The following is a 20,515-nucleotide window of genomic DNA, read 5'->3' on the forward strand; positions in this document are numbered from 1 at the left end:
ACGGGGGGACCTAGTCAATGACCTGCAGAGAGCTGGGACCAAAGTAACAAAGGCTACCATCAGTAACACACTACGCCGCCAGGGACTCAAATCCTGCAGTGCCAGACGTGTACCCCTGCTTAAGCCAGTACATGTCCAGGCCCGTCTGAAGTTTGCTAGAGAGCATTTAGATGATCCAGAAGAGGATTGGGAGAATGTCATATGGTCAGATGAAACCAAAATAAACTTTTTGGTAAAAACTCGACACTAGACGTGTTTGGAGGAGAACGAATGCTGAGTTGCATCCAAAGAACACCATACCTACTGTGAAACATGGGGGTGGAAACATCATGCTTTGGGGCTGTTTTTCTGCAAAGGGACCAGGACGACTGATCCGTGTAAAGGAAAGAATGAATGGGGCCATGTATCGTGAGATTTTGAGTGACAACCTCCTTCCATCAGCAAGGGCATTGAAGATGAAACGTGGCTGGGTCTTTCAGCATGACAATGATCCCAAACACACCGCCCGGGCAACGAAGGAGTGGCTTCGTAAGAAGCATTTCAAGGTCCTGGAGTGGCCTAGCCAGTCTCCAGATCTCAACCCCATAGAAAATCTTTGGAGGGAGTTGAAAGTTTGTGTTGCCCAGCGACAGCCCCAAAACATCACTGCTCTAGAGGAGATCTGCATGGAGGAATGGGCCAAAATACCAGCAACTCGTGTGAAAACCTTGTGAAGACTTACAGAAAACGTTTGACCGCTGTCATTGACAACAAAGGGTGTATAACAAAGTATTGAGATGAACTTTTGTTATTGACCAAATACTTATTTTCCACCATAATTTGCAAATAAATTCTTTAACAATCAGACAATGTGATTTTCTGGATTTTTTTTTTTCTCATTTTATCTCTCATAGTTGAGGATGACAATCTAGGATGACAATTACAGGCCTCTCTCGTCTTTTTAAGTGGGAGAACTTGCACAATTGGTGGCTGACTAAATACTTTTTTTCCCCACTGTATATGCAATTATAACATCTATTAAGTCAAACTGGCATAGACTGTTTCTTAAATTCCTCCCTCTGCTTAGAAATTCCTCTGACAGGCATCCAGGCACACTGCCCTCTTGACAGATTGATTTCTGGTCCAGCTTTCTTTGAGGTGTTGGTGCTGGTAATGTGGCACAGGGGGTGAGACCAACGTCTGGCCTCAGCATGACCAAAAGGTGCTTTGAAGTCTTTCTAAGCACCTAACAATTCCAGCCATGCCTAGCTGTAAACCTACAAACCAGCACCTAATTTATTACATCTTTTCAAAAACACACTACCTACCGCCGAAAAAAAGATGAACACACAAAAGACTAGTAAATAGCATTGACACACTTGCAAAGCTTCAAGTGAGAGTGACCGTTCTCCAAAGTATGCACTGTTGTTTGTGTTTTTAATGAAGACTCATATAAACTTAAGAATAAGGCGGCGCTTCTGAGTTCTTTATATATGTTCATCTGACCCTGAAAAAAGAACAACTGATGGGAAGTTTGACCACTTTATTTTGGCGTGAGAAAATGTGGGGTTTGGGAGAGGGGGGTTTGACAAGAAAGACACTTTTGAATGAGACATAGTAGCATTCCAGTGATTGTTATTCAAGCAAACGGCTCCAAAGCTTCCGACATGATGAGGGTGCATGTATTCCAAAAGAGTAAACACTTCTTATTCTTGCTCTGGTATGCACAGCTCAGGGTGTGATTGTTGGGAAAAAGCGCTCAAAAGAGCCACCTGGGAAATGTGAAACGTCTATGAAAGACGTGCAGGACAGACAATGATGCTTTCTAAAGCTTTTTCCTGTCGAAAGTCTTTTTAAATAAAGGGCAGGGATGTGGCAGGTTTAGAGAAATATAAGGCAAAGTAAACATCTCTGTGCTAAAATATATTTTATCACAGTCCAGTGTTTTAATTATCTTCTGCTCAGTAATCCCCACTCTGTATAACTCATTGAAAGATCAGTCTCAAAGGATGAAAAATAAAACTGATTTAAAAATAATTGTTCAGGATGTTCGTGTGCGTTTACAAGAAAAATATGACACTTTTCTTCCTCAGGAATTATAACTGGTGGACACGTTCCAATTGCTCAGCAAAGGCCAACTTATCCGAGCATAATGCACATGTCCTTTCTGTCTTCCTTCCCGGAGAGAAGTTTGAGTAATGAAGCGCACCGCTTTGTTGTAGCCCGGCCTTTAGCTGCCTTATGTCAATCCTAGCATTTGATTTGGAGCCTGGATCACACCCATGGGGGAAAAGCAAAAACCCTGCTAACATCAGACATGCTCTGAATGTGGAAAGCTTCTTGGCCGTATCCACACACTCTCCCATGCACACGCACAAAACCTATTTTCTTTGCACCAGCAGAAAAAAGAGAACACCCTGGAGTTTTGAAAACTTTCAGGGAACAGGTCCAAACTTCTCTAGTGAGGAAGCTCTAACAGTAGGCAGACAAAATGACAATAGCCCACATAAAATGCCTGCTGTCTGTTCTCCAGTGTTATGGCATGATACTGACTCCCTGGCTCTCCAAATGCCACTTCGCTTTGCTCTGGAGAGAGGGCATGCAGGTTAATTACCATGACAATGGGGACACTGAGAGCGGGGCCAGCTCTGGACACTGCATAGGAGATGACCGGGATGACTTTGTCTACACAAATGGAAGCGGGGTGCTTTGATTCCTAAAACGCAGACAGATGGACAAGGTCACCTCATCTTTGTCTGAATTATTAGGCAGTCCTTCCCCGCATTTTCCTCACAGGCGGGGAGCTCTGCGAGGGTCTTTAACAGAGCTCTGGGTGGACAGGCCTTCTGCCCTAACGCACACCCCGGGAGCCACTGCCTTTGTCCCTCTGTTTGACTGTGTGCTGTTCATGAAGTGAAGAGGCTAATCAGCGGCTGTAGAGCTATTCACAGGGAACCACTGTACAGCATGGGCCCACTTGCTACAATTGTTAAAGTGGCAACAATGGCTCAGTGTTTTGACACACAACACACAGACCCTGAATGTGCACTCGAGTCATTGATGTGGATGTGAAGTGTGGTGGTGTTTGCTTCCACAATATTGACTTCTGGCCGCAAATTAAACTTCAGCACCATGCCGTGGCCTGCATGTTGAATGGCTGAACTTAAAGCTAGGATACAATTAAACTAATTAAATTCAGAGAACCCTTGAAACCATCTCAAGAGTGGCGAGCACCACATTTATATAGCAGTAACACACGCATGTCATTATTTTTTAGTGCTTACATCCAATTGAGCCTCATTTATTTACGGCCTACAAGTAGGATGAATGAGTGCTAACTGACATGCTTGTTCGAGCAAGCAGAACAAGAAGTCCATTAAAAGAGTTTTTGGGACATTTGCAGAGTCTGAGCAATGTAAGCTGGTTGATTATGAAAACAGTATGCTGTGTTTGGACTCACAGCCAGCAAAAGCCTTCTTCAAACATAAAACCCGAACGACAGGGGAATGACTAGAGCCAAGAGGCAATGTTGGCCATCACAGTGGAAAGGAAAGAAACAAGTTTCACAGTATTAATGAAAACAAAAGAGGCTTGACTTTTCAAATGCCTTTACATTCATTTGTTGAATTGTCACAGAATTATTATCACTCGTTATCTAGTTGGTTGTGCTTTGCCTTACTTAAGTTGCTTAAATCCCCTCATTGAGCCCAATAGTCAAACTTAATCATTAAAAGAAACACAATATAACAACAGCTTACAATTTACACGCAGATTAGGACACAGTGAGTGATATGATAATGTTTGTAAGAGAAGTTGGTTAAGAGAAGTCACTATACACTTGCTGATGTAGTAGGAAGCACAAGGAACAATAGCACTGCTGTATCCCAGGCAAATGCAAATTGCCAAGGAAACCATTTGAAATTCAAAAGAGGAATTTAAAAATCAAACACAAAGGGTCATTTTGTGAGGCAACTGATACTAGACATTGATTGTGATTTATATGTACTCCAAATGCAAGACTGTGTTAAATAAGCATGAGAAAAAAAGTCAGCTTTTTCCTGAATTTCCAATTAATGTGATTGGCCCCAAATTCTTAACATGCATTCCTTTATTAGTACACGTTTGGTGGACTTTTGAGAGAAAACTATAAATTCATACAAGCAATACATCTAAAATTTCATCACCCCCACAATAACATGCTTCCTGTATTCTATCTAAGCTATGTGTACGTGTTGTCTATCTCACTTTAAGTCCTCACGGGCAAACCGCAATTAATCCTGGTTTCACGGTCTGTGTGTGAGGAGATGAGAGCCTCTGACAGCTACACAGAGCATTGTTCACATTTCTCCTTTGCTAGCATATCATCCTCCTTATTTCAGCTCCATAGTGTTCTCTGACTACAGTCTATACGGCACATCTCTGAGGGCCTTGTCAACAGCGCAGGGAGAGTCTGATAGAATATGTCAGCGCCATCTTTTCAGAGGAGCTGTCAACACCAGCTTTGCATCAACCTTCTTTGGGACAGGGCACGAAACACAAACAAGCCCTGCGGGAGGTGCGGTGTAAAGCATCCTTCTGAAATTCCAAATGAGACGAGAAGGAATAACAATCATGGTTTGCTTTCATAAATCAACACCCATTTAAGCGTACCAAATCTTATTTAATTGTCCCCCGTTTACAATAGCAAATGAGTTTCAGTGAAAGCAGAATTAAGGACTAGATGAAAAGAAAATCCTTTTTCTCATCGTAGTCTATGTCAACAGCTCTCGGATTGATTCCTGCAGGCATGACAAAACTAGTCCTGTCGTGACTCGCACACTTTATGTGGCATTATCCTCCGATAAATAGCCATGTACTTGGCATGCGTTTCATTCATGAAAGAAGGGAAACCACAGTACCTTGGAGCACTGCTTGTGATTCTGGCACCAAACCAAGGATCCGTTATTCTGTGAAAGAGAAAGAAAATGTCATCAGTCATCAGAGGAATACGCCCACAATGATCAAATCATCAAATGTAACTCTCCTATCGCAGTATATCTTCAAATCACTTTCCTTAAGTCAAGGCCTTTTTGAGTAACACATTAAAGCTAGACACATTTCAAGGACTCAGCTTTGCATACAGAGTGCCTGTAACACAAGCAGGGAAGTGGGGTCAGTCACCAGGGCCAGGGCAAACCTCTGGCCAGTTTCAGCAGAGCATGGTGACCTCAGATCTTCTGACACTCTGTTTGATCTCTCAACATACGTACCCAAGGTCACTGAGGCGAGAACTGATGTCAGCACTCCTGTGCAGACTGCAGATACTGCCAATTTCCTCTAATTGCCGTGGAAGTGCCAACTTCTGCGCTTCAGCAAGGCAAACATTTGGTCCTAATAGTGCAGTGTATTTATAAATCCTCCACGTGTAAATATGGGGAGTTGTCAAGCGAAGGACCAGTGGGGGTAAATGGCTTGTGCAAGTGGTCATTTCCTGAATGCCATTAGGGGGAGGAATTATGCTGTCATCCTCTGCAAACATAATTGAGCTTTGATGGCAAGTGCAAGGCTAGTGCTTTCGGAATAAATGACCAGCAAGTCAACATGAAAGAGACAAAGTGTTTGAACGTGATGTGTATCAGAAATATGTGACACTTGGAACAACTTTATAAAAACACTGAAATAAGATTTAAGATGATCTGTTTTCTACACCTGGGAATAAATGATAAATCAAATGCAGTTTCCTTAATTAAATCCATTGTAGTCGATGACCTGAATCTGAGCTTCACTTTTGGCTGTTCCCTGCGCGTCTGTGTGAAAGCAATGCGGCAAGCAGATACAGCCAAACTTTCAGGGTCTGCAGGAAAAAAGTCTGTTTAAGTTCAATGTCAAGTTCAAAGCCTTTTTCCCACAATGTAATCCAAAAGAAATTTCCCATGAGACCTTAGGAGAGAACTTATCATTAAAGGGTTTAATTTGACATCCAGTACCAGTAAGTGCTCTGCTTTTAGTGTCAAGGATAATGGTCAAATGGCTTCAAAGGCATCTGTGATTGTTTGGTCATGTCTTGGGAGAATATCTTCAACAAAAAAAACTGCAGATAGCGATGAAAAATGGATGAGTCTGAGCGCTAAGGAGACAAATAATTGTGTTTTAATTTTGATACAAAATGAAGCAGTAATAAGCGTCAACTTGGCTGAGGAGTGCTCAGCCATTTTTCCTTCCTTTCTGATTAATAGAACACACAAATAATGAAACAATTAAAATACATGATTAAAATCCTTGTGGACTTTTCTAATTTATATAAAATGATCAATCAAACAAGGCAAACCGCCCTGTCGGGGACACGCCGTAAATAAGACCTTGACATTTACACTGGCAGCCAGTTCCTCTGGATAATTTATTCAGATTGTCACAACTCCAGACCATGTTCTAAATCACCAATCCGGTTTTTGACACCTTTCTTTGCCCATCTATCAGCGGCGACAGGGCCCGGTCCACAGAGGAGCTAATTTTGCTCTGTGACAGCATCCCTATAGCAGAGAAGCTCAGCAGGATGTTGCCCCAGCTGTCCAGGCCTGACCCCACCATGTCAGGGACCAATGGGGGAATAATTATAGGTCAGAACTTCATCCCTCTGACTCACCATGACATTCCTCTGCAGTTTGAACATTATGCAGTGCTGAGGACTGTCAAGGACTCCAATAAATGAATGCTTTCCAGATATCCTCCTGTGTGATGGGGTCGAGGAGAGGAGACCAGACAGGGTATGAGTGTGGCAGAGGCAAACTCCTCGCATTGTTAGTGACACCGGTGCAGTCATGTAAACAGGGGATTTATCACAGCGATACATTATGGCTGTTGTCAACTGAGAAGACAAGGCAGGTGGCCAGGGGCGTGTTGTATTGTCTAGACAACTGAGGGGGAATATGAACACAAAACCCTTTTATCTTTGAGGATAGCATTCCACCTTTTGAAAATGGAAATCTTTTGTTTCCTATGAGCCTCTGATTTGAATTAAAAGGATCTCCGATTACACTGACGATTTGTGTTTGAATTCTATGTAGTCTTGCCTTTATGTCTGACACTAGAACATACTGTGGGTCTTTGAGACCTTGTACACTCCTGGCTAAGTCAACAGGAGACAGTACTTCAAAGGGCAGCCTGGTGTCTGTGTCCTTTGACAGCACAGGGGTCCTCAGGCAACACCAAAATAACTGATCCTTAAGGGCACATATGCAGCACTAAAATAAAGGGCTTCAAGATTTAGGCTCAGACTTGAGTGGGTGTGAGGGCTGTGGTCTTTCGGCTCATCAATTATTCACTTAAACTGAATTATTTGTCAGGATCTCTGAAAGTGAGCTAATGTGTCCAGCGCACATCCAATGTTAACATTAAAGGGAGTTTCAGAAATCTGAAGCAACACTGGTGTAAAGTTGTCCCTACTTAGGAATGAAGGCTATTTGTCAAATGAGGTAGCTCAGGGTATAGCAGAGGTGGAGGCTGATATTTACAGACACGACTGTCAGAGTTTAAAAGCGTTTATAGAGAGGTGAGGCCAAGCAACATAGACCTCTATTCATCCGCTGTCTTCGCTAATGAAAAACTCCACACATGAGACAAGCACTGGCCGAGGTTTGATTCCACCGTGGGTTATTTAATATCAAAGGCCAAAATAAGGGGACACGGAAAAACGACTTTACTTGTGTTGTTTCTTCTATTTGCTTACTGTTAAACACACAGCCTTTAAGTTATATGATACTACCTTACTGTGCAGCACATTATAAATGAATGACTGAATTTAAAACGTTTTTATTGCTTTGAATGTAATAACAAGACCTGGACACACCTTGTTTTTGGCTTCACAGGTCCCCACATAAATAATCCACTACAAGGTTGATGCTTTCAGAATACATTATTGCACAGGGCTCCCCGCTCGCTCTTAATGTTTTAAAGTGTCCGAGGCTAATATTTATGGTTGGGTGTTCCCCTCTGTCTATTGTACTGGGGTGACAAGTTCTCCAAATGTGGAGTAAAATGTCAATAAATCTACATTTGGAAACACTATTACATACATCAATAAATCTACAGTTGCTATAAATCTGTCAACCAATGGACGACCAGTGGGTTTCCTAACTCTGCAACTCCATGCTTGTTTCCATTTCACACTAATTCATTATTTGCTACGATTAAAAAAAAAAGTCTCCGATTTGCAATCCGATTCAGCCACATAAAAAGGAAAGACACATGGGTGTTCGTAACATCTGCAAGTGCTAAATTCTCCAAGTATCGTTCCAGTATTCACAGAATGATCATATTAAAGCTGAAATGAAAAACAGAGTTTTAAATTCCAGCCGCAAAATGTGTTAAGAGTGCAATTTGTCTCTTGTACCCTGACCAAAATAAGTAGTGGTCCGTATAGATTACTACATATTGAGTTGATACAATAAAATGTGAAGGAACGGTAGGCGAAAGTCACAGCTTTGACATACAGCCCAGGCATTTCATTTCCATTAAAAATGGAAAGTGTTGCTTGTCTTGGTTTTCCTATCGAGTATTAAATGACCCCTGAAGGATGTCCGAGTTGAATTAAGAGGTCTGTCGTATCAATCACTGGAGTGGAGCTGTCGGCCCGGTGCTGTAATAAGATCTGGCCGAGGAAAAAGATCCACCTGTAGGTTGTGCTGACTGAGCATGCTCCAGTGTTGTGGCAACGGTACATTAGAGCTTATCACATTTAGCACAATTGGGCGCAAGCATTTAGCAGGAAGGTGACCTCGGAGGAGCGGCATCAGTAGCTCCATGTATCCTCCTCTGCATGCCTATGAGGTGTGATGCTGGCATTTATTGGCAGGGCCAGGGGGTAGAGGGCAGGGGGGAGGAGAGCCATATGTTTTTGCAGCTGACCAGACCCCCCATTTTCACATGAAAGGACTGTTGAGAACACAGTGCATATAAGACAGTCCTTGCAGATTATCAACAATTGCCTTCTATTCTTAGACCTAAAAGCTTGCTCAAGCAACCTTGCTTATCACTAACCACAGAAATGCTCCTCTCTTTAGACAAATACCTCCCTCTCATTTTCTCCTCACTGAAAAAAGGCTGCCTCAGACTCAGAGGCTCTGCAGTCAATTATATAGACTATTAGCTGTTCATTAGAGGTGAGACTTCCACCAGTTATTTGACTTCTCTGTCAGCTGGTGACTAATTTAATTCCCAAACGTTGCAACCCAGAGCAGCAATATACCCTTGGATTCTTTTCAAAACAAATCCCTCCACACTTGCCAAGTGAATTAAGAAACACTGTTTTAAATCTGTGTCCTTTGGATGCACAGCACTGTTGTTTTATGTCCTACCAGGATGTTAATTGCAGTAAAGTGTATTCATCCCTCACCCCCCCCCCCCCCGGTGTATATGCCCCATTGCCCCCTTACTAAAATTGCCATAATTAACTGCAGTAGGTCTCTCGGTCTCACAGACATGCTTTGAGAACTACCACACCAGATCAATAATTGCTTTCAAAGTTAAGTTAATTGGTGACAAAGAAACAAGCAATGCACTCTGTTGATTCATTAGACCTAATGACAAATTGCTCCACAGTGTTTTCTGACAATTACGGTTTCATTAATGCACCTTGAGAAATACAAGCCTTGCAAATGCAAATGAAGAGAGTATAAAGGCGGTCACCAGATAGATAGCTGGTGAAAAGGAGCAAAGGGGAGAAGGATCAGTGACCAGTCCTTTTCTATTGGAAGTCCAGGGAGAGAACAGTGTGTTCAGTGGAGGGTGAAAAACAACTTCTGACAACATACAAAGAATACAGCTCATTTGGATGAGCTTCTTCTGCACCACAATGCTTCTTAGGGACACGCTGTAAAATGCTCACTCTGAACTTGAATTAAAAAGGCAGTGTTTTCCTCATATGAGATGCCATATAAATAGATGGGCAACCAAGTAAGTAACACTGTAGAGTCAGAGGAGTTAAGTGTCATTTGCACTGGCAGAAAAGGGTGTCTCATTTTCCAAAAATTAGCAACTAATGAATGGAAACTGGCTCAACTGATAAGCTTCCATCACCCTTCAGTCCCAGAAATACCGCAATATGTGGGGCTAATGAGATATATTTCAAAGCGTCCCACTCTACACGGTCAAATATTCACTGCATGTGGCAACTTTACAAGCAACTCAAAGCTTCATGCAAATGTGTAAATGTGCTGGTGTTTTTAGGTTGCTGACACTTGTCGTCAGAAAATGTTTAATTTCCTTGTCAGTGGGAGAAAAAGTGAGAAAGTAATTCAGCACCATTAGTGACCTGCTCCTGTCTGCTTAAAATATGCTCAAGAGAAACAGGTTTGACTTGTGTGGGAAGGATAAATCTAGCACATTCTCATTCATTTAATAATTGCTACAACAGCGCGTGTATTCATAATTTCCAACGCCAGAAGTTTAAGGGTCTGTGACCACATGCTCGACTCGTACCTGGGAGTGCTTGAAAAAAGCGGAGATGCGAGTGATGTGCAGACTGAGGCATCTCGAGGCGCATCTTGCTCGGTAAATACTGCCAGTGAAGAAAGAGTCGTCCTGCTTCCTCGCAGACACACTTCCCGGGCTCATTAATGCTGTAATCCACAAACATAGGGTCAGACACACGTTCAGGCTCATAGAAAACATGGTCCCGCAGATGTGTATTTAATCCCTCCACGGATCGGACAATACTGCGTGCAGGCTCCGCCGGAGAAACTAAAGAAACTTCAATTATACACTGGGGAGGAGTCAAGGGCTCCCGCGCCCTGTGATTGGATGATGCTGCGGTGACTGACAGACACGAGGAGCGTTAAAGCAGGTAGCTGCTGCAGAGTCCTGCACACTGAGCACCGTTTGTATTCACTGCATGGCCAGGGTGATCAGAGAGGGGCTGCAAGCAGAAATAATGGAAATCAAGATCTAAAATCATGACTTGTAATAGGTAATGGTCTTAACAGCAGTATACATACAAATAAGTTATAATTGTGTTAATTATTTAATAATTAATAATTAAATCTTATCTGCACAAAATCAACCCATAACCTTTTTTTAAAGTTCACAATCAATTTGGATTACAAATATGCAGGTTTTTTTATTGGTTTTTTTCCAGTGTCACTTACACCTGCTAATTGTGTATTGTTTATTGTTTTGTTCAAACCCAATGTATCTATCCATCTAATAGTTGGGAAATCTCATTCTGTTATGTAGCCTACTGCTGCAATGTTTGATTGTAGATCAATTTAGATGGGGGAATTAGAATCTTAATGTGTCTCATCAGTAGCATACTCAAGTAGAAGTAGAAATAGAAGTCTCAAGTTTGTAATTCAGACTTTCTGATTTACAATTTAAATCTCACCTGATCGGGGTTATTTTATTCAAACTTTGGAAAGTGTCTCCAGAACTGAACTTATTGAGTTACCTTGGTAAAGTGCCCTTTTCCTGTAATACAAATGTTGACTTCCCAATTGTACTAAAAGGTAAATAATGAACTCAGTAATCATATGTGATATTATAACTATGGAACATTAAAAAAAGAAAAAATTTGCTAAAAATATTTGTTTATTAATTTTGTTTTCATTTCCATTGATCCTTCTCTCATTTCATAAATTAATTAATTTGTTGGCAGTTAAAGGTTTGTGACGGTAATAATTATGCTCCATCTACTTATTCACACATGACGCACAATGGAAAGCTAGATACACACCTGTCTGCTAAGCAGGAGGGTTTACCCTACTGCCATCTACCGATGACACAACTCATCAGAAATGTGGAGAAGCCAGGTTTCCTGTATCAAACCCTCACATATGGCATTACTGAAGCTTGCCAACATCGCAGGGAAGCCCTTTCCCTTTAGCTCTCACTTCCCAGTTTAACAGTAGCTTGGAAAAGCAAATCTACTCGGAAAACTATTAAAATCATCCTCACTAAATTCCTCAAGCTGGACTACTAACTTCTGGCCTGAGGTATGGAGAAAATATGACATGTAGGAAAAGCCTGAAATCCTTTGCTATTTATTGGTGTTAAAGAGTGAGTATTTAATTAGAAAGTTCCCTCGAGGGTTTACAAGACACCCCTGCTTTTGTCAGCTCATGGAGTACTTCCCTGAACCCCATTACAGCAGCAACATAATGAACTTTTATAGGAGTTGCTCTTAAACTCTGTGCAGAGTGGGAGTGAACACACACTTACACGCCATCATTAGATTTGGCTTAAGTAGCCATCTTGCCGTTGGCCAATTATGCATTGAGCCAAATAGTTCGACCCATGCCTCTGTACTGAAACTGTAAAATGCCCATATTAGCACATCCTGAACAGCAGACACTGGCTCTTTAATGGAGATTGTGAAATAAAAAAAATAAAAAACATCAGACACATACCCCCATGTCATTCGTGAGTACTCCACACCCTCCTCAGTGACAGTAAACAGGCCGCTGTAATGAGAGCACTGCTCATAGTTTTGCTAAAGTAGGGCTATTTATCATACAGATCACCTCACAGCTTTCACATGATAAGATAGATGTCCAATCATTTCCCTGGTGGTCTCAGACACACAATGTAACTTGGAGGGAGAGATCCCTTGCTACTCTTAAAATATTTAAACACGGATGTCTGTGTACCTTAAAAACAGCATAATGGCTTAATTTGTTGGCTTATTACAGCCATGTGTGGTGGTTTTTTTTATAGTGTGCAGTGAAGGAAACACACTGTCTGTGTGCGGTCCTGATGTCTCCTGCAGCCTGTGGGACACGTACCCCTCCGACGCCATGCTTTCATTGACTGGGAAAAGCTGTGAACCCAAGACTATAAAGCTTAGAGAGGGATGTTTTTCTGACTGGATTTCATCTCTTACTCACGTCACTACAATATTTCACACCTATATTTACAATGAGTCACATGAGACAACATGTGTTTGCCAATGTAAATAGACCTGTGTACATAAATGGGTTTGTTATCCAATACAACATATTGTTAGATTATTTTTCTGAATGCTGCACCCACTCTTTTATGACTTGATTTGTTTAGAAGACATTGCTCAAACTTATATCCGAACGCAAACCAGTGTCTTAACACTTCTTCAAAATATGATTACCAGTCATCTATTGATCTCACACTCAGCACTATCTTTATAGTCATATCCCCACTCCCCAATTTACAAGCCAAATGTGCCGCTTTTCACAAAATACTTTTATAATCATAAAAGAAACAGTCGATCGATGTCCCCAGGTGCAGTCCAAACCAAGAGGTGATGTTTTGTTTCTCTTTGCTCAATAGCTCCCTTTGATACACTGCAGCCTATTTCCCCTCGCTTTAGTTTGTATTTTTAACGATGGATATGCTGGTGTGGCGAGGGACAAGCTACAGACCTGGAGAAATGTATAGGTTTCTACCACATGATCTGAAGAAAGGAATCTCAAAAGATTACACACCAGTATCTTTTTTCAGCCTGCATACTCCTGAGAAAGATGGGGTATGGTGATCAAACACTTGAGTATCTTTGATCCTTGAAGGTGCAGGTGGGCTCGGAGTTCCCATCTTTGAAGAGAGGCCACCCGGATCAGAAGAGACGACCTGCTTCTGTGGTGAACACCGGCTAATAAAAGAGAAGGAGATTAGTGCAGATGAAGGTAATATTTCAACATGGATAACTGAAGTTTTATGACCCGGAAGTGAATTAATAACTCTAAAACATATCTGTCTTCTACTTCTAATAATATTTGCATATATTTTTTATGTTTGCATTACCTCACCTGCTAAAAAACAGGTTTACCCCATGAAACAGAAAGAGTAAAGTCCCTTGGCGACCGAAGCTGTGAGTCTATAATTCCACCACACTTGACATTATCATTGCTGAATCTGTACGGGCTATGATTTAATTACATTTCCAGAGTGATAATACAAGGGAAATGGCTTCAGGCAAACCAGCAGCCAACGCTAAATAAAAAACATGAGGTCTATCTCTAAGAGCAACAATGATGTTGCTAAACATGATGTCAACAATGACATCATGTCAAAAGATATCTTCAATATCATCCACCTGGAAGGGGAGGAAACACTGAAGTCTGCCAACCTCAAGTCAATACTCAGGTAATTGAAACACCTTTTATCACATGCCAAGTTACGTCATTGCTGTTCGTGAAGTAGCCCACAGACAGGCACACACGATAAAAATATATTTCGAAATGCATTTTGACTATTGATTCTCTTTTGTTCCATGTATTGAGTCATTAAACGTGTTACAGCGAGACACGGTTTCACTAGCAGTCTATCCCAAATATTGGTCATTTGAATGTCCATTTCACCATCAGACATTTATGTATTGATAAGCAGGTACATTAGTTGTAAGCATATCTTGCAGAGGAGAGGGGGTAGATATTGATTTACAGTGTGCTTCATAATTTGGGTAAGAATCTACATTTTCATTGGTCAATTAATTGATGTTGCTTTTATTATCTTGAGTAACGCCTTTAATCCTGTGACTCTGTGCACAGCTATCCTTTCAGGTGAACCCTGAGTGGATGCTTGTTTCTTGAAACAAATAAAACATAGCTGTTGGAAAATATCTCTAAATAGGCTTTCTCACTGATAAAAAGCACTTCTGCTATACAGCCACTCTTTTGTCTATTCATATTTTCAAGTGTAATCACTCCTGGTGTGTTCACGGGAATTTTTAACTATCCCTGTGAAAATATTTATCTTATATATGAGGTTGTAAAAATCTACTTCGCGTGGAGGACTTCTAAATAGATGCCTGCATGAAATATGTTCCTTCTTTTACCACGACCCAAAACAATGCTGCGTTGTGCAATGGTGGAGGATGATAGTACAGTACAAGCTGTTATTCACATATAAACCACCCACTCAGTTTTGGTTTCAGTTTAGACAGTGATGGTTGACTGACAGCAGGGTGTCCCTTGGTGGTTGTTAGCAGGCTGGATGGTCATAACTGCGCCTTTTACGAAGTGTGCTGGTGTTTATTTTCTATGCATAGACAAAGAGGAGACATGAGTAGGGAGTCATGGAGCACTGATTCAAATCATGTTCTCAGCATAAGGGCAAAAAACATGTTATACAAATGTGGATGACCTCAATGCTTTTTAACAGGGAGTGTACCATTTTGTACCACTAGATGGCAATGTGTCCACAGACAAATTTCAGGTCCAGACATGTGCTTTGACACCTCTCCCTCTCTCTTTCTCACAATATTTTTCCATGAGATGATCCAGCTTTAATACCCAACAATGGGGAATTTATCAGGGGAATTTTGCTCTCTCGTCTGAGGCAAACAATTATCAGAAATTATGAAAACTAGAACACATGTTGAAACTCAATGTAATCTCTCTTTCTCTGTGTCTGTCACACAAACACATGCTTTCAAATACACTTTCAGGCAGATTAGCACAACATTCACACAACTCTTACATAGTGAGGTTGGATTTATTCATGTTTGATATACTCATTTGGCAGGGAAACGTTACCAGATGGTTATGCTCTCTGGATCATTTTTTATTTTACAGATTAGATGGCATCATGAATGGCTTTATCAGGATGTGTGATAACACAGTTTGTTCCTTCCTGTCTGTTATACAAGCCTATCATTCTCAGCCACATGTAAAGCTCCATGCATCTCGTTTTCATCATCACTCATATTTGGAGGGAACCACAAGAACCATGACAGGCTTGTTGAAATGTCATCTGTTGAACCTGGAGGTCAGGGGGGTGATTATGTATAGTGACATGTCACAATGTAGTAATGGGTGTCTAGCTGTGCAGAGGCCCATTACACAGCATTATGTTGCTATGACAAAGCATGAGGCTGAAATCAGTGAACCACAGCACCGCAGACATGCCCATCCCCCATGCCGCCTCTAAGCTAACAATACAGTGTCGCTGGGAGATCACTGCTCCTGTGAGACTCTCCCAGCTAGAAATCATACAGCAGGAATGTTTTATAACACCCTCGGGTTGTAAACTGAACAATAACCCCGCCCTTTATTTTCCACAAGAGCTCACCAGTCTGGTTTCTAGAGATCTATTATGAGGTAACTCAACATTAACTTACAAGAAATAAGAAAAATAACTCAAAGGAAAAAGTTGGAATGTAATTTCATGTTAAGGGATAACATACGTATGAAAATATTTCTGTTGTTCTGGGTTATTTTGGTTCAATAGAAAAAGCAAACAAAAAGTGAATGGTGTGTTTTATCACTAAAACAGGGAGAGGAGATTATGTTAGCTGAAATTATTTTGGGTATGAACAAATTATTGCACAACTCCCCCATATGCCATGTAATTAAATCACAAAATTAATACATTGTGATAAATAGCAGGAATATCACAAGATTGATACAATGGTCTCCATGGAAACCCATCTGTGGCATTTGTGCTGCGTAGATCTCCATTCAACTTCTCCATCAGTATTAACCATTATTGTTCTAAACATACTGGTTAAAACAAAATTACATAATGTAAAGGCCTAACTGCTATGTCTGCAATTTATACTCAATTATTTAACTGACACAAATGATTGGTCGGGCTCTTCTGACTTGACATGAATACATATAAAAACTTTATAAGGATTGGATTGACAGTTCGATAAAAATAGGCTTTATTGCTGAATAAGATGAAAGAATTGATAAACCTGGTATGGAAGAATGCTGTCAATCTTTGCACCTAACTTTCAACAAAGATATTAAGAAGAACATTTCCTAAAAAAGTATGTAGGCTTACTATGGTTTATGTAGGATATTACTCTGATAAACTGGTAGCTTCTAAGAAAATCTACATCTTGAGTGAACATTTTGAAACTGTGTCACTTAAAGATTTAAATGTAACTGTAAGAAAAAAAGCTTTGTAAAGTCAATGACTGTCTTTGTGCCAGAGGGGGAGGAAAGAGAAGGCGAGTCTGTTGGATGCCCAGGTCACCAACCCTTGACCTTTGTCCTCAACCCTTGAATCTATGACATCTGTCTGCTTTTCCCGCCTTTTCTCCCTCCCCCTGTTCTGTCAAAGGAATTTGATTATGACGGGGGAGGAATGTGGCTTCCTAAAGTGGTTTAAACACCTAGATTTTCTTTGAAAAAAACATCTTAAATAGTGTTATATATAAACAGCATGTTTGTGGCATTTGTCATCGCCTGCATAGAAAATTAAAGCTCAACTGTCTAGACACACATGTGAAACTAAAGCAATTACACCTGTAAATACAGATGTCTTTCTCTTTCCTTTTGCTATGCTTTGTCTGTAAAATCGGTCTGTAGACGATGACATAACAGTAGGCTACTACAGGAAGCCTCCTGCATATCAGGCTGTGTGGATGGTTGCAGTGGGGGAGGGGAGGAAGACACTGGGGGTGGTGTTGTACAGTACACAATGCTTTCTTTTTCCCTCCATTGCCACAAGCTCATAGTGAACTGCAAACAAACACACACACACACACACACACACACACACACACACACACACACACACACACACACACACACACACACACACACACACACACACACACACACACACACACACACACACAGAATCATTTTCCTCCAGACTGGCTCTGACAGCCAGGCCCCCGTGCTCCCATTCAGCCGAGCTTAGGGAGCTAAATCCAATATGTCAATGGACACCAGAGCACAAAGAGGAATAGATACCGAAGTGCATATTCCCCTGCTACAAACTGAGCTTTCCACGCATTTCCTCAGCCTAATAACGACACAAAAAGAGTCGTGTGACTTGCAGCACCCTTCCCCCACCCGTACACATTACCATTGCTCCTCAGTGCTGTCTAGAAAGGTCATGTGACCCTCATCAGCTTCCTGAGTTGGGGGAGGGGAGGCAGATTGAACCTGTTCTTTGTTAGGAGGTCAGCCCCAGCTCTATGGCAGGAAACGCGTCTACCATAGAGCATATAATAGAAGCGCAGAAAGGGGCAAAAGGCAGTGTGAGGGGATTACTGATTTGGGTTTCAGAGCATTCATGCAATAAAGAGCAAGCAAGCGAGATCCACAGTTCTAAAGCTTGCTTGACAAATGCAGCTCCAGTGCTTTTTATAATGGCACAAGGCTGATGTAAGAGAAAGAAAAATAAGTGAACCAAATGCTTGGTCTCTGTTTTTATTAGTGCTGGCTCAAATATCTGTATAACTTTAATAGAAGCATGACATTAGTACTGTTTTTGAGACAGCTCCAAGGGTTCAATTCTGGAGAAGGACAGCCAATTAAGCTGCAGTATGTGGTTATAAATTAAGGGGGCATTATTAATTGAGGGGAAACCAGTACAGAAGACTACTATTTGCAGATGAAGTTGTCCGGCAGACTGTAACATCCGGCAGTTTGCAGCAGGGTTTAATGGGGATTAATACTTTAATAGTCTTTGTTATAAAGCTGAACAATAAAACACGCTTTCCTCTTCACTTTTCCTTACTCAAACTCAATATTGTTTCAAAACGCCTTCCACAGCATGCTGGGCTGAATTGAGTACTACAACAAATTATTACAGATTTAGAGAACTGAATCACTTTTGGGGTATATCCTTGAATCCAATTAAACAAAAAATACCAACTACAGATGACAAACTAATTAATGGAACCACCATACATTCCAATAAGCTTGCCAAAAGGCGAAGACCATTTTAAGCAAGCGTAACATTTCTATTTGTTAGTTGAGAAGCTCAGAGGTGATTGAACTGATATCTATTTTGTCTTGTTATTAAGAACATTTCATGTATGGGCTAACACCTCAGCGTATACATGTTGAACTTAAAGTTATAACTTCGAATAGACATCTGAACTAAATTGTTATTCAACACACCGTGCAGTATAGCCCTTGTGTGCATCAGTATCTGCCAGTTCAACCAGGTGAACTGCAACTCCTACACTGTACTGCATCACAGCAACATTGAAGCATAATGTGGAGAACCACACATAATATATTGATAATTGCATTTTTTGTAATCATTAGACGAAGAAAGTAAGGGGATGAATCTTACAGTGAGTAGCATGGAGCAACACAAAGGATTCTGTAAAATGCAGACAGGTCATATCTTGAATAAGGCCAGATATGAATGGGGAAACGTTTTCATTTGGCCTTTTCTTGAAATGAGATTCCTCACTTCCTCCCTGAAATCTATATACGTAACTGTGAATAAAGCGCTCAGTAACTGTTATTTGGCAGGCTGCAGGGATGAGCTCATATCCATTTATCTGCTCTCATCAAATATAGATTGCTCTAGAGAACAGCTCTGACAGAATCCTCTGTGTTGCATATGGTCGTGCAAAATATGCACATGTCCTCTTTGAACTGTGTGTTTGTTACATTGTCTCATTCAGTATGTAATATACCACTATGGCTGGGTCCTGTGAGGATTATGGTTCAGAGAAAAATGTGTATGAAAGAAAAGAGGACAACAATGCCCGGCAATGGACAAAGCCATGAGGTGCACTGATGTTCAAGATCTTAAAGAAAACATTGTATGTTATGCAGGAAATCAAGAGGGTTGGTGGTATTCAATATTTGTTTCGTTGTTATCAAATGCCATGCATGAAAACACCAACATTTAGCCATAATGTTGCTATACTGTTATCAATGGAAAACCAAATCATTATGTAATTATTGTAGTTCATTCCTCTGTCCATTAGACCCATGTTGTTATCCAAAAAGTTTTAGAAATAGATCACTGAACGACATAACGGGGTGATATGTTTCACAATGAACATAGGCATTGTTTGTTTGAAATGAATCCCCCATGCGGTATCTTGTTGAGTATCCACATACTCAGTGGAGCACCACATTGATATTTCTCTGTAGCTGATCATCTTCCTCAATAAATACAAAATGAGTTACTGACCTTAAGCTTCTAAAAGATTTGCTGGGATTTTGCTGTAGGTCAATTTTCCTACAGTCTTTGATTACATATGGGGACTTTTTAGTTTATAATCAGGGCTTTTGGCTGATTTTTAGAAATACTGTCCTTCAGTCCAACAGACTGAACCTACATCACTCTTGAAAAGATAAAGTATCTGATATAAAAGCTCCATATCCTATTAAGTTACTGTAACTTTCAAACGTTCAATACATATCATTTGTTTGTTTACGGCCTGAGAGTAATCAAAAATATTCTGCTTCTAAATTACGACCAGGCTTTCCAATGGACATGACATGTACATTTTTAAATTAGAATGGTAATTCCCTCTTGGTTGACAAATCCCCCAAATTAGGCACCCTCATATGTAGATTTTGCTCTGTTTACAACCAACATGGCTACAGTGTAGGGCAGGCTAATGTTCCTACCAACTGTCTTGTTTGGAAACAACAACCAATACTCACATGAAACGTGTAGTAGGCTATGCAAATAACAACATGCAGTAATATACATTTCAGTTGATGCTGAAGCAGTTATGGTTTAAGAATGGAATATTAAGTGCGCAAATACTGCCGTTTGTACGGTAACCAAAGGAATGTGTCACACCAGTGTAGAGCCGTAATGATGTCAACTTGTTATTTACTTTCCAAATCTGAATGACTGAGCAAGGCGAAAGGAG

At 40.8% G+C, this 20,515-nt stretch overlaps 1 protein-coding gene across 1 annotated transcript in view; it reads right to left on the bottom strand.

Annotated features, from left to right (window-relative positions):
* LOC117466238 (anosmin-1) overlaps window positions 1-10,682 on the bottom strand; it is a 39,737-nt gene extending 29,055 nt beyond the window's left edge. The window contains exons 1-2 of the mRNA XM_034109379.2: window positions 10,435-10,682; window positions 4,878-4,925 (exon numbers count right to left, since the gene is read on the bottom strand). Coding sequence (XP_033965270.1) covers window positions 4,878-4,925; window positions 10,435-10,626 — 240 coding nt within the window. The 5' untranslated portion in view covers window positions 10,627-10,682. The remainder of the gene's footprint in view (window positions 1-4,877; window positions 4,926-10,434) is intronic.
* Window positions 10,683-20,515: the final 9,833 nt, after the last annotated feature.

This window comes from Pseudochaenichthys georgianus, chromosome 21, assembly GCF_902827115.2.
Source record: "Pseudochaenichthys georgianus chromosome 21, fPseGeo1.2, whole genome shotgun sequence".
Classification (NCBI taxonomy): domain Eukaryota; kingdom Metazoa; phylum Chordata; class Actinopteri; order Perciformes; family Channichthyidae; genus Pseudochaenichthys; species Pseudochaenichthys georgianus.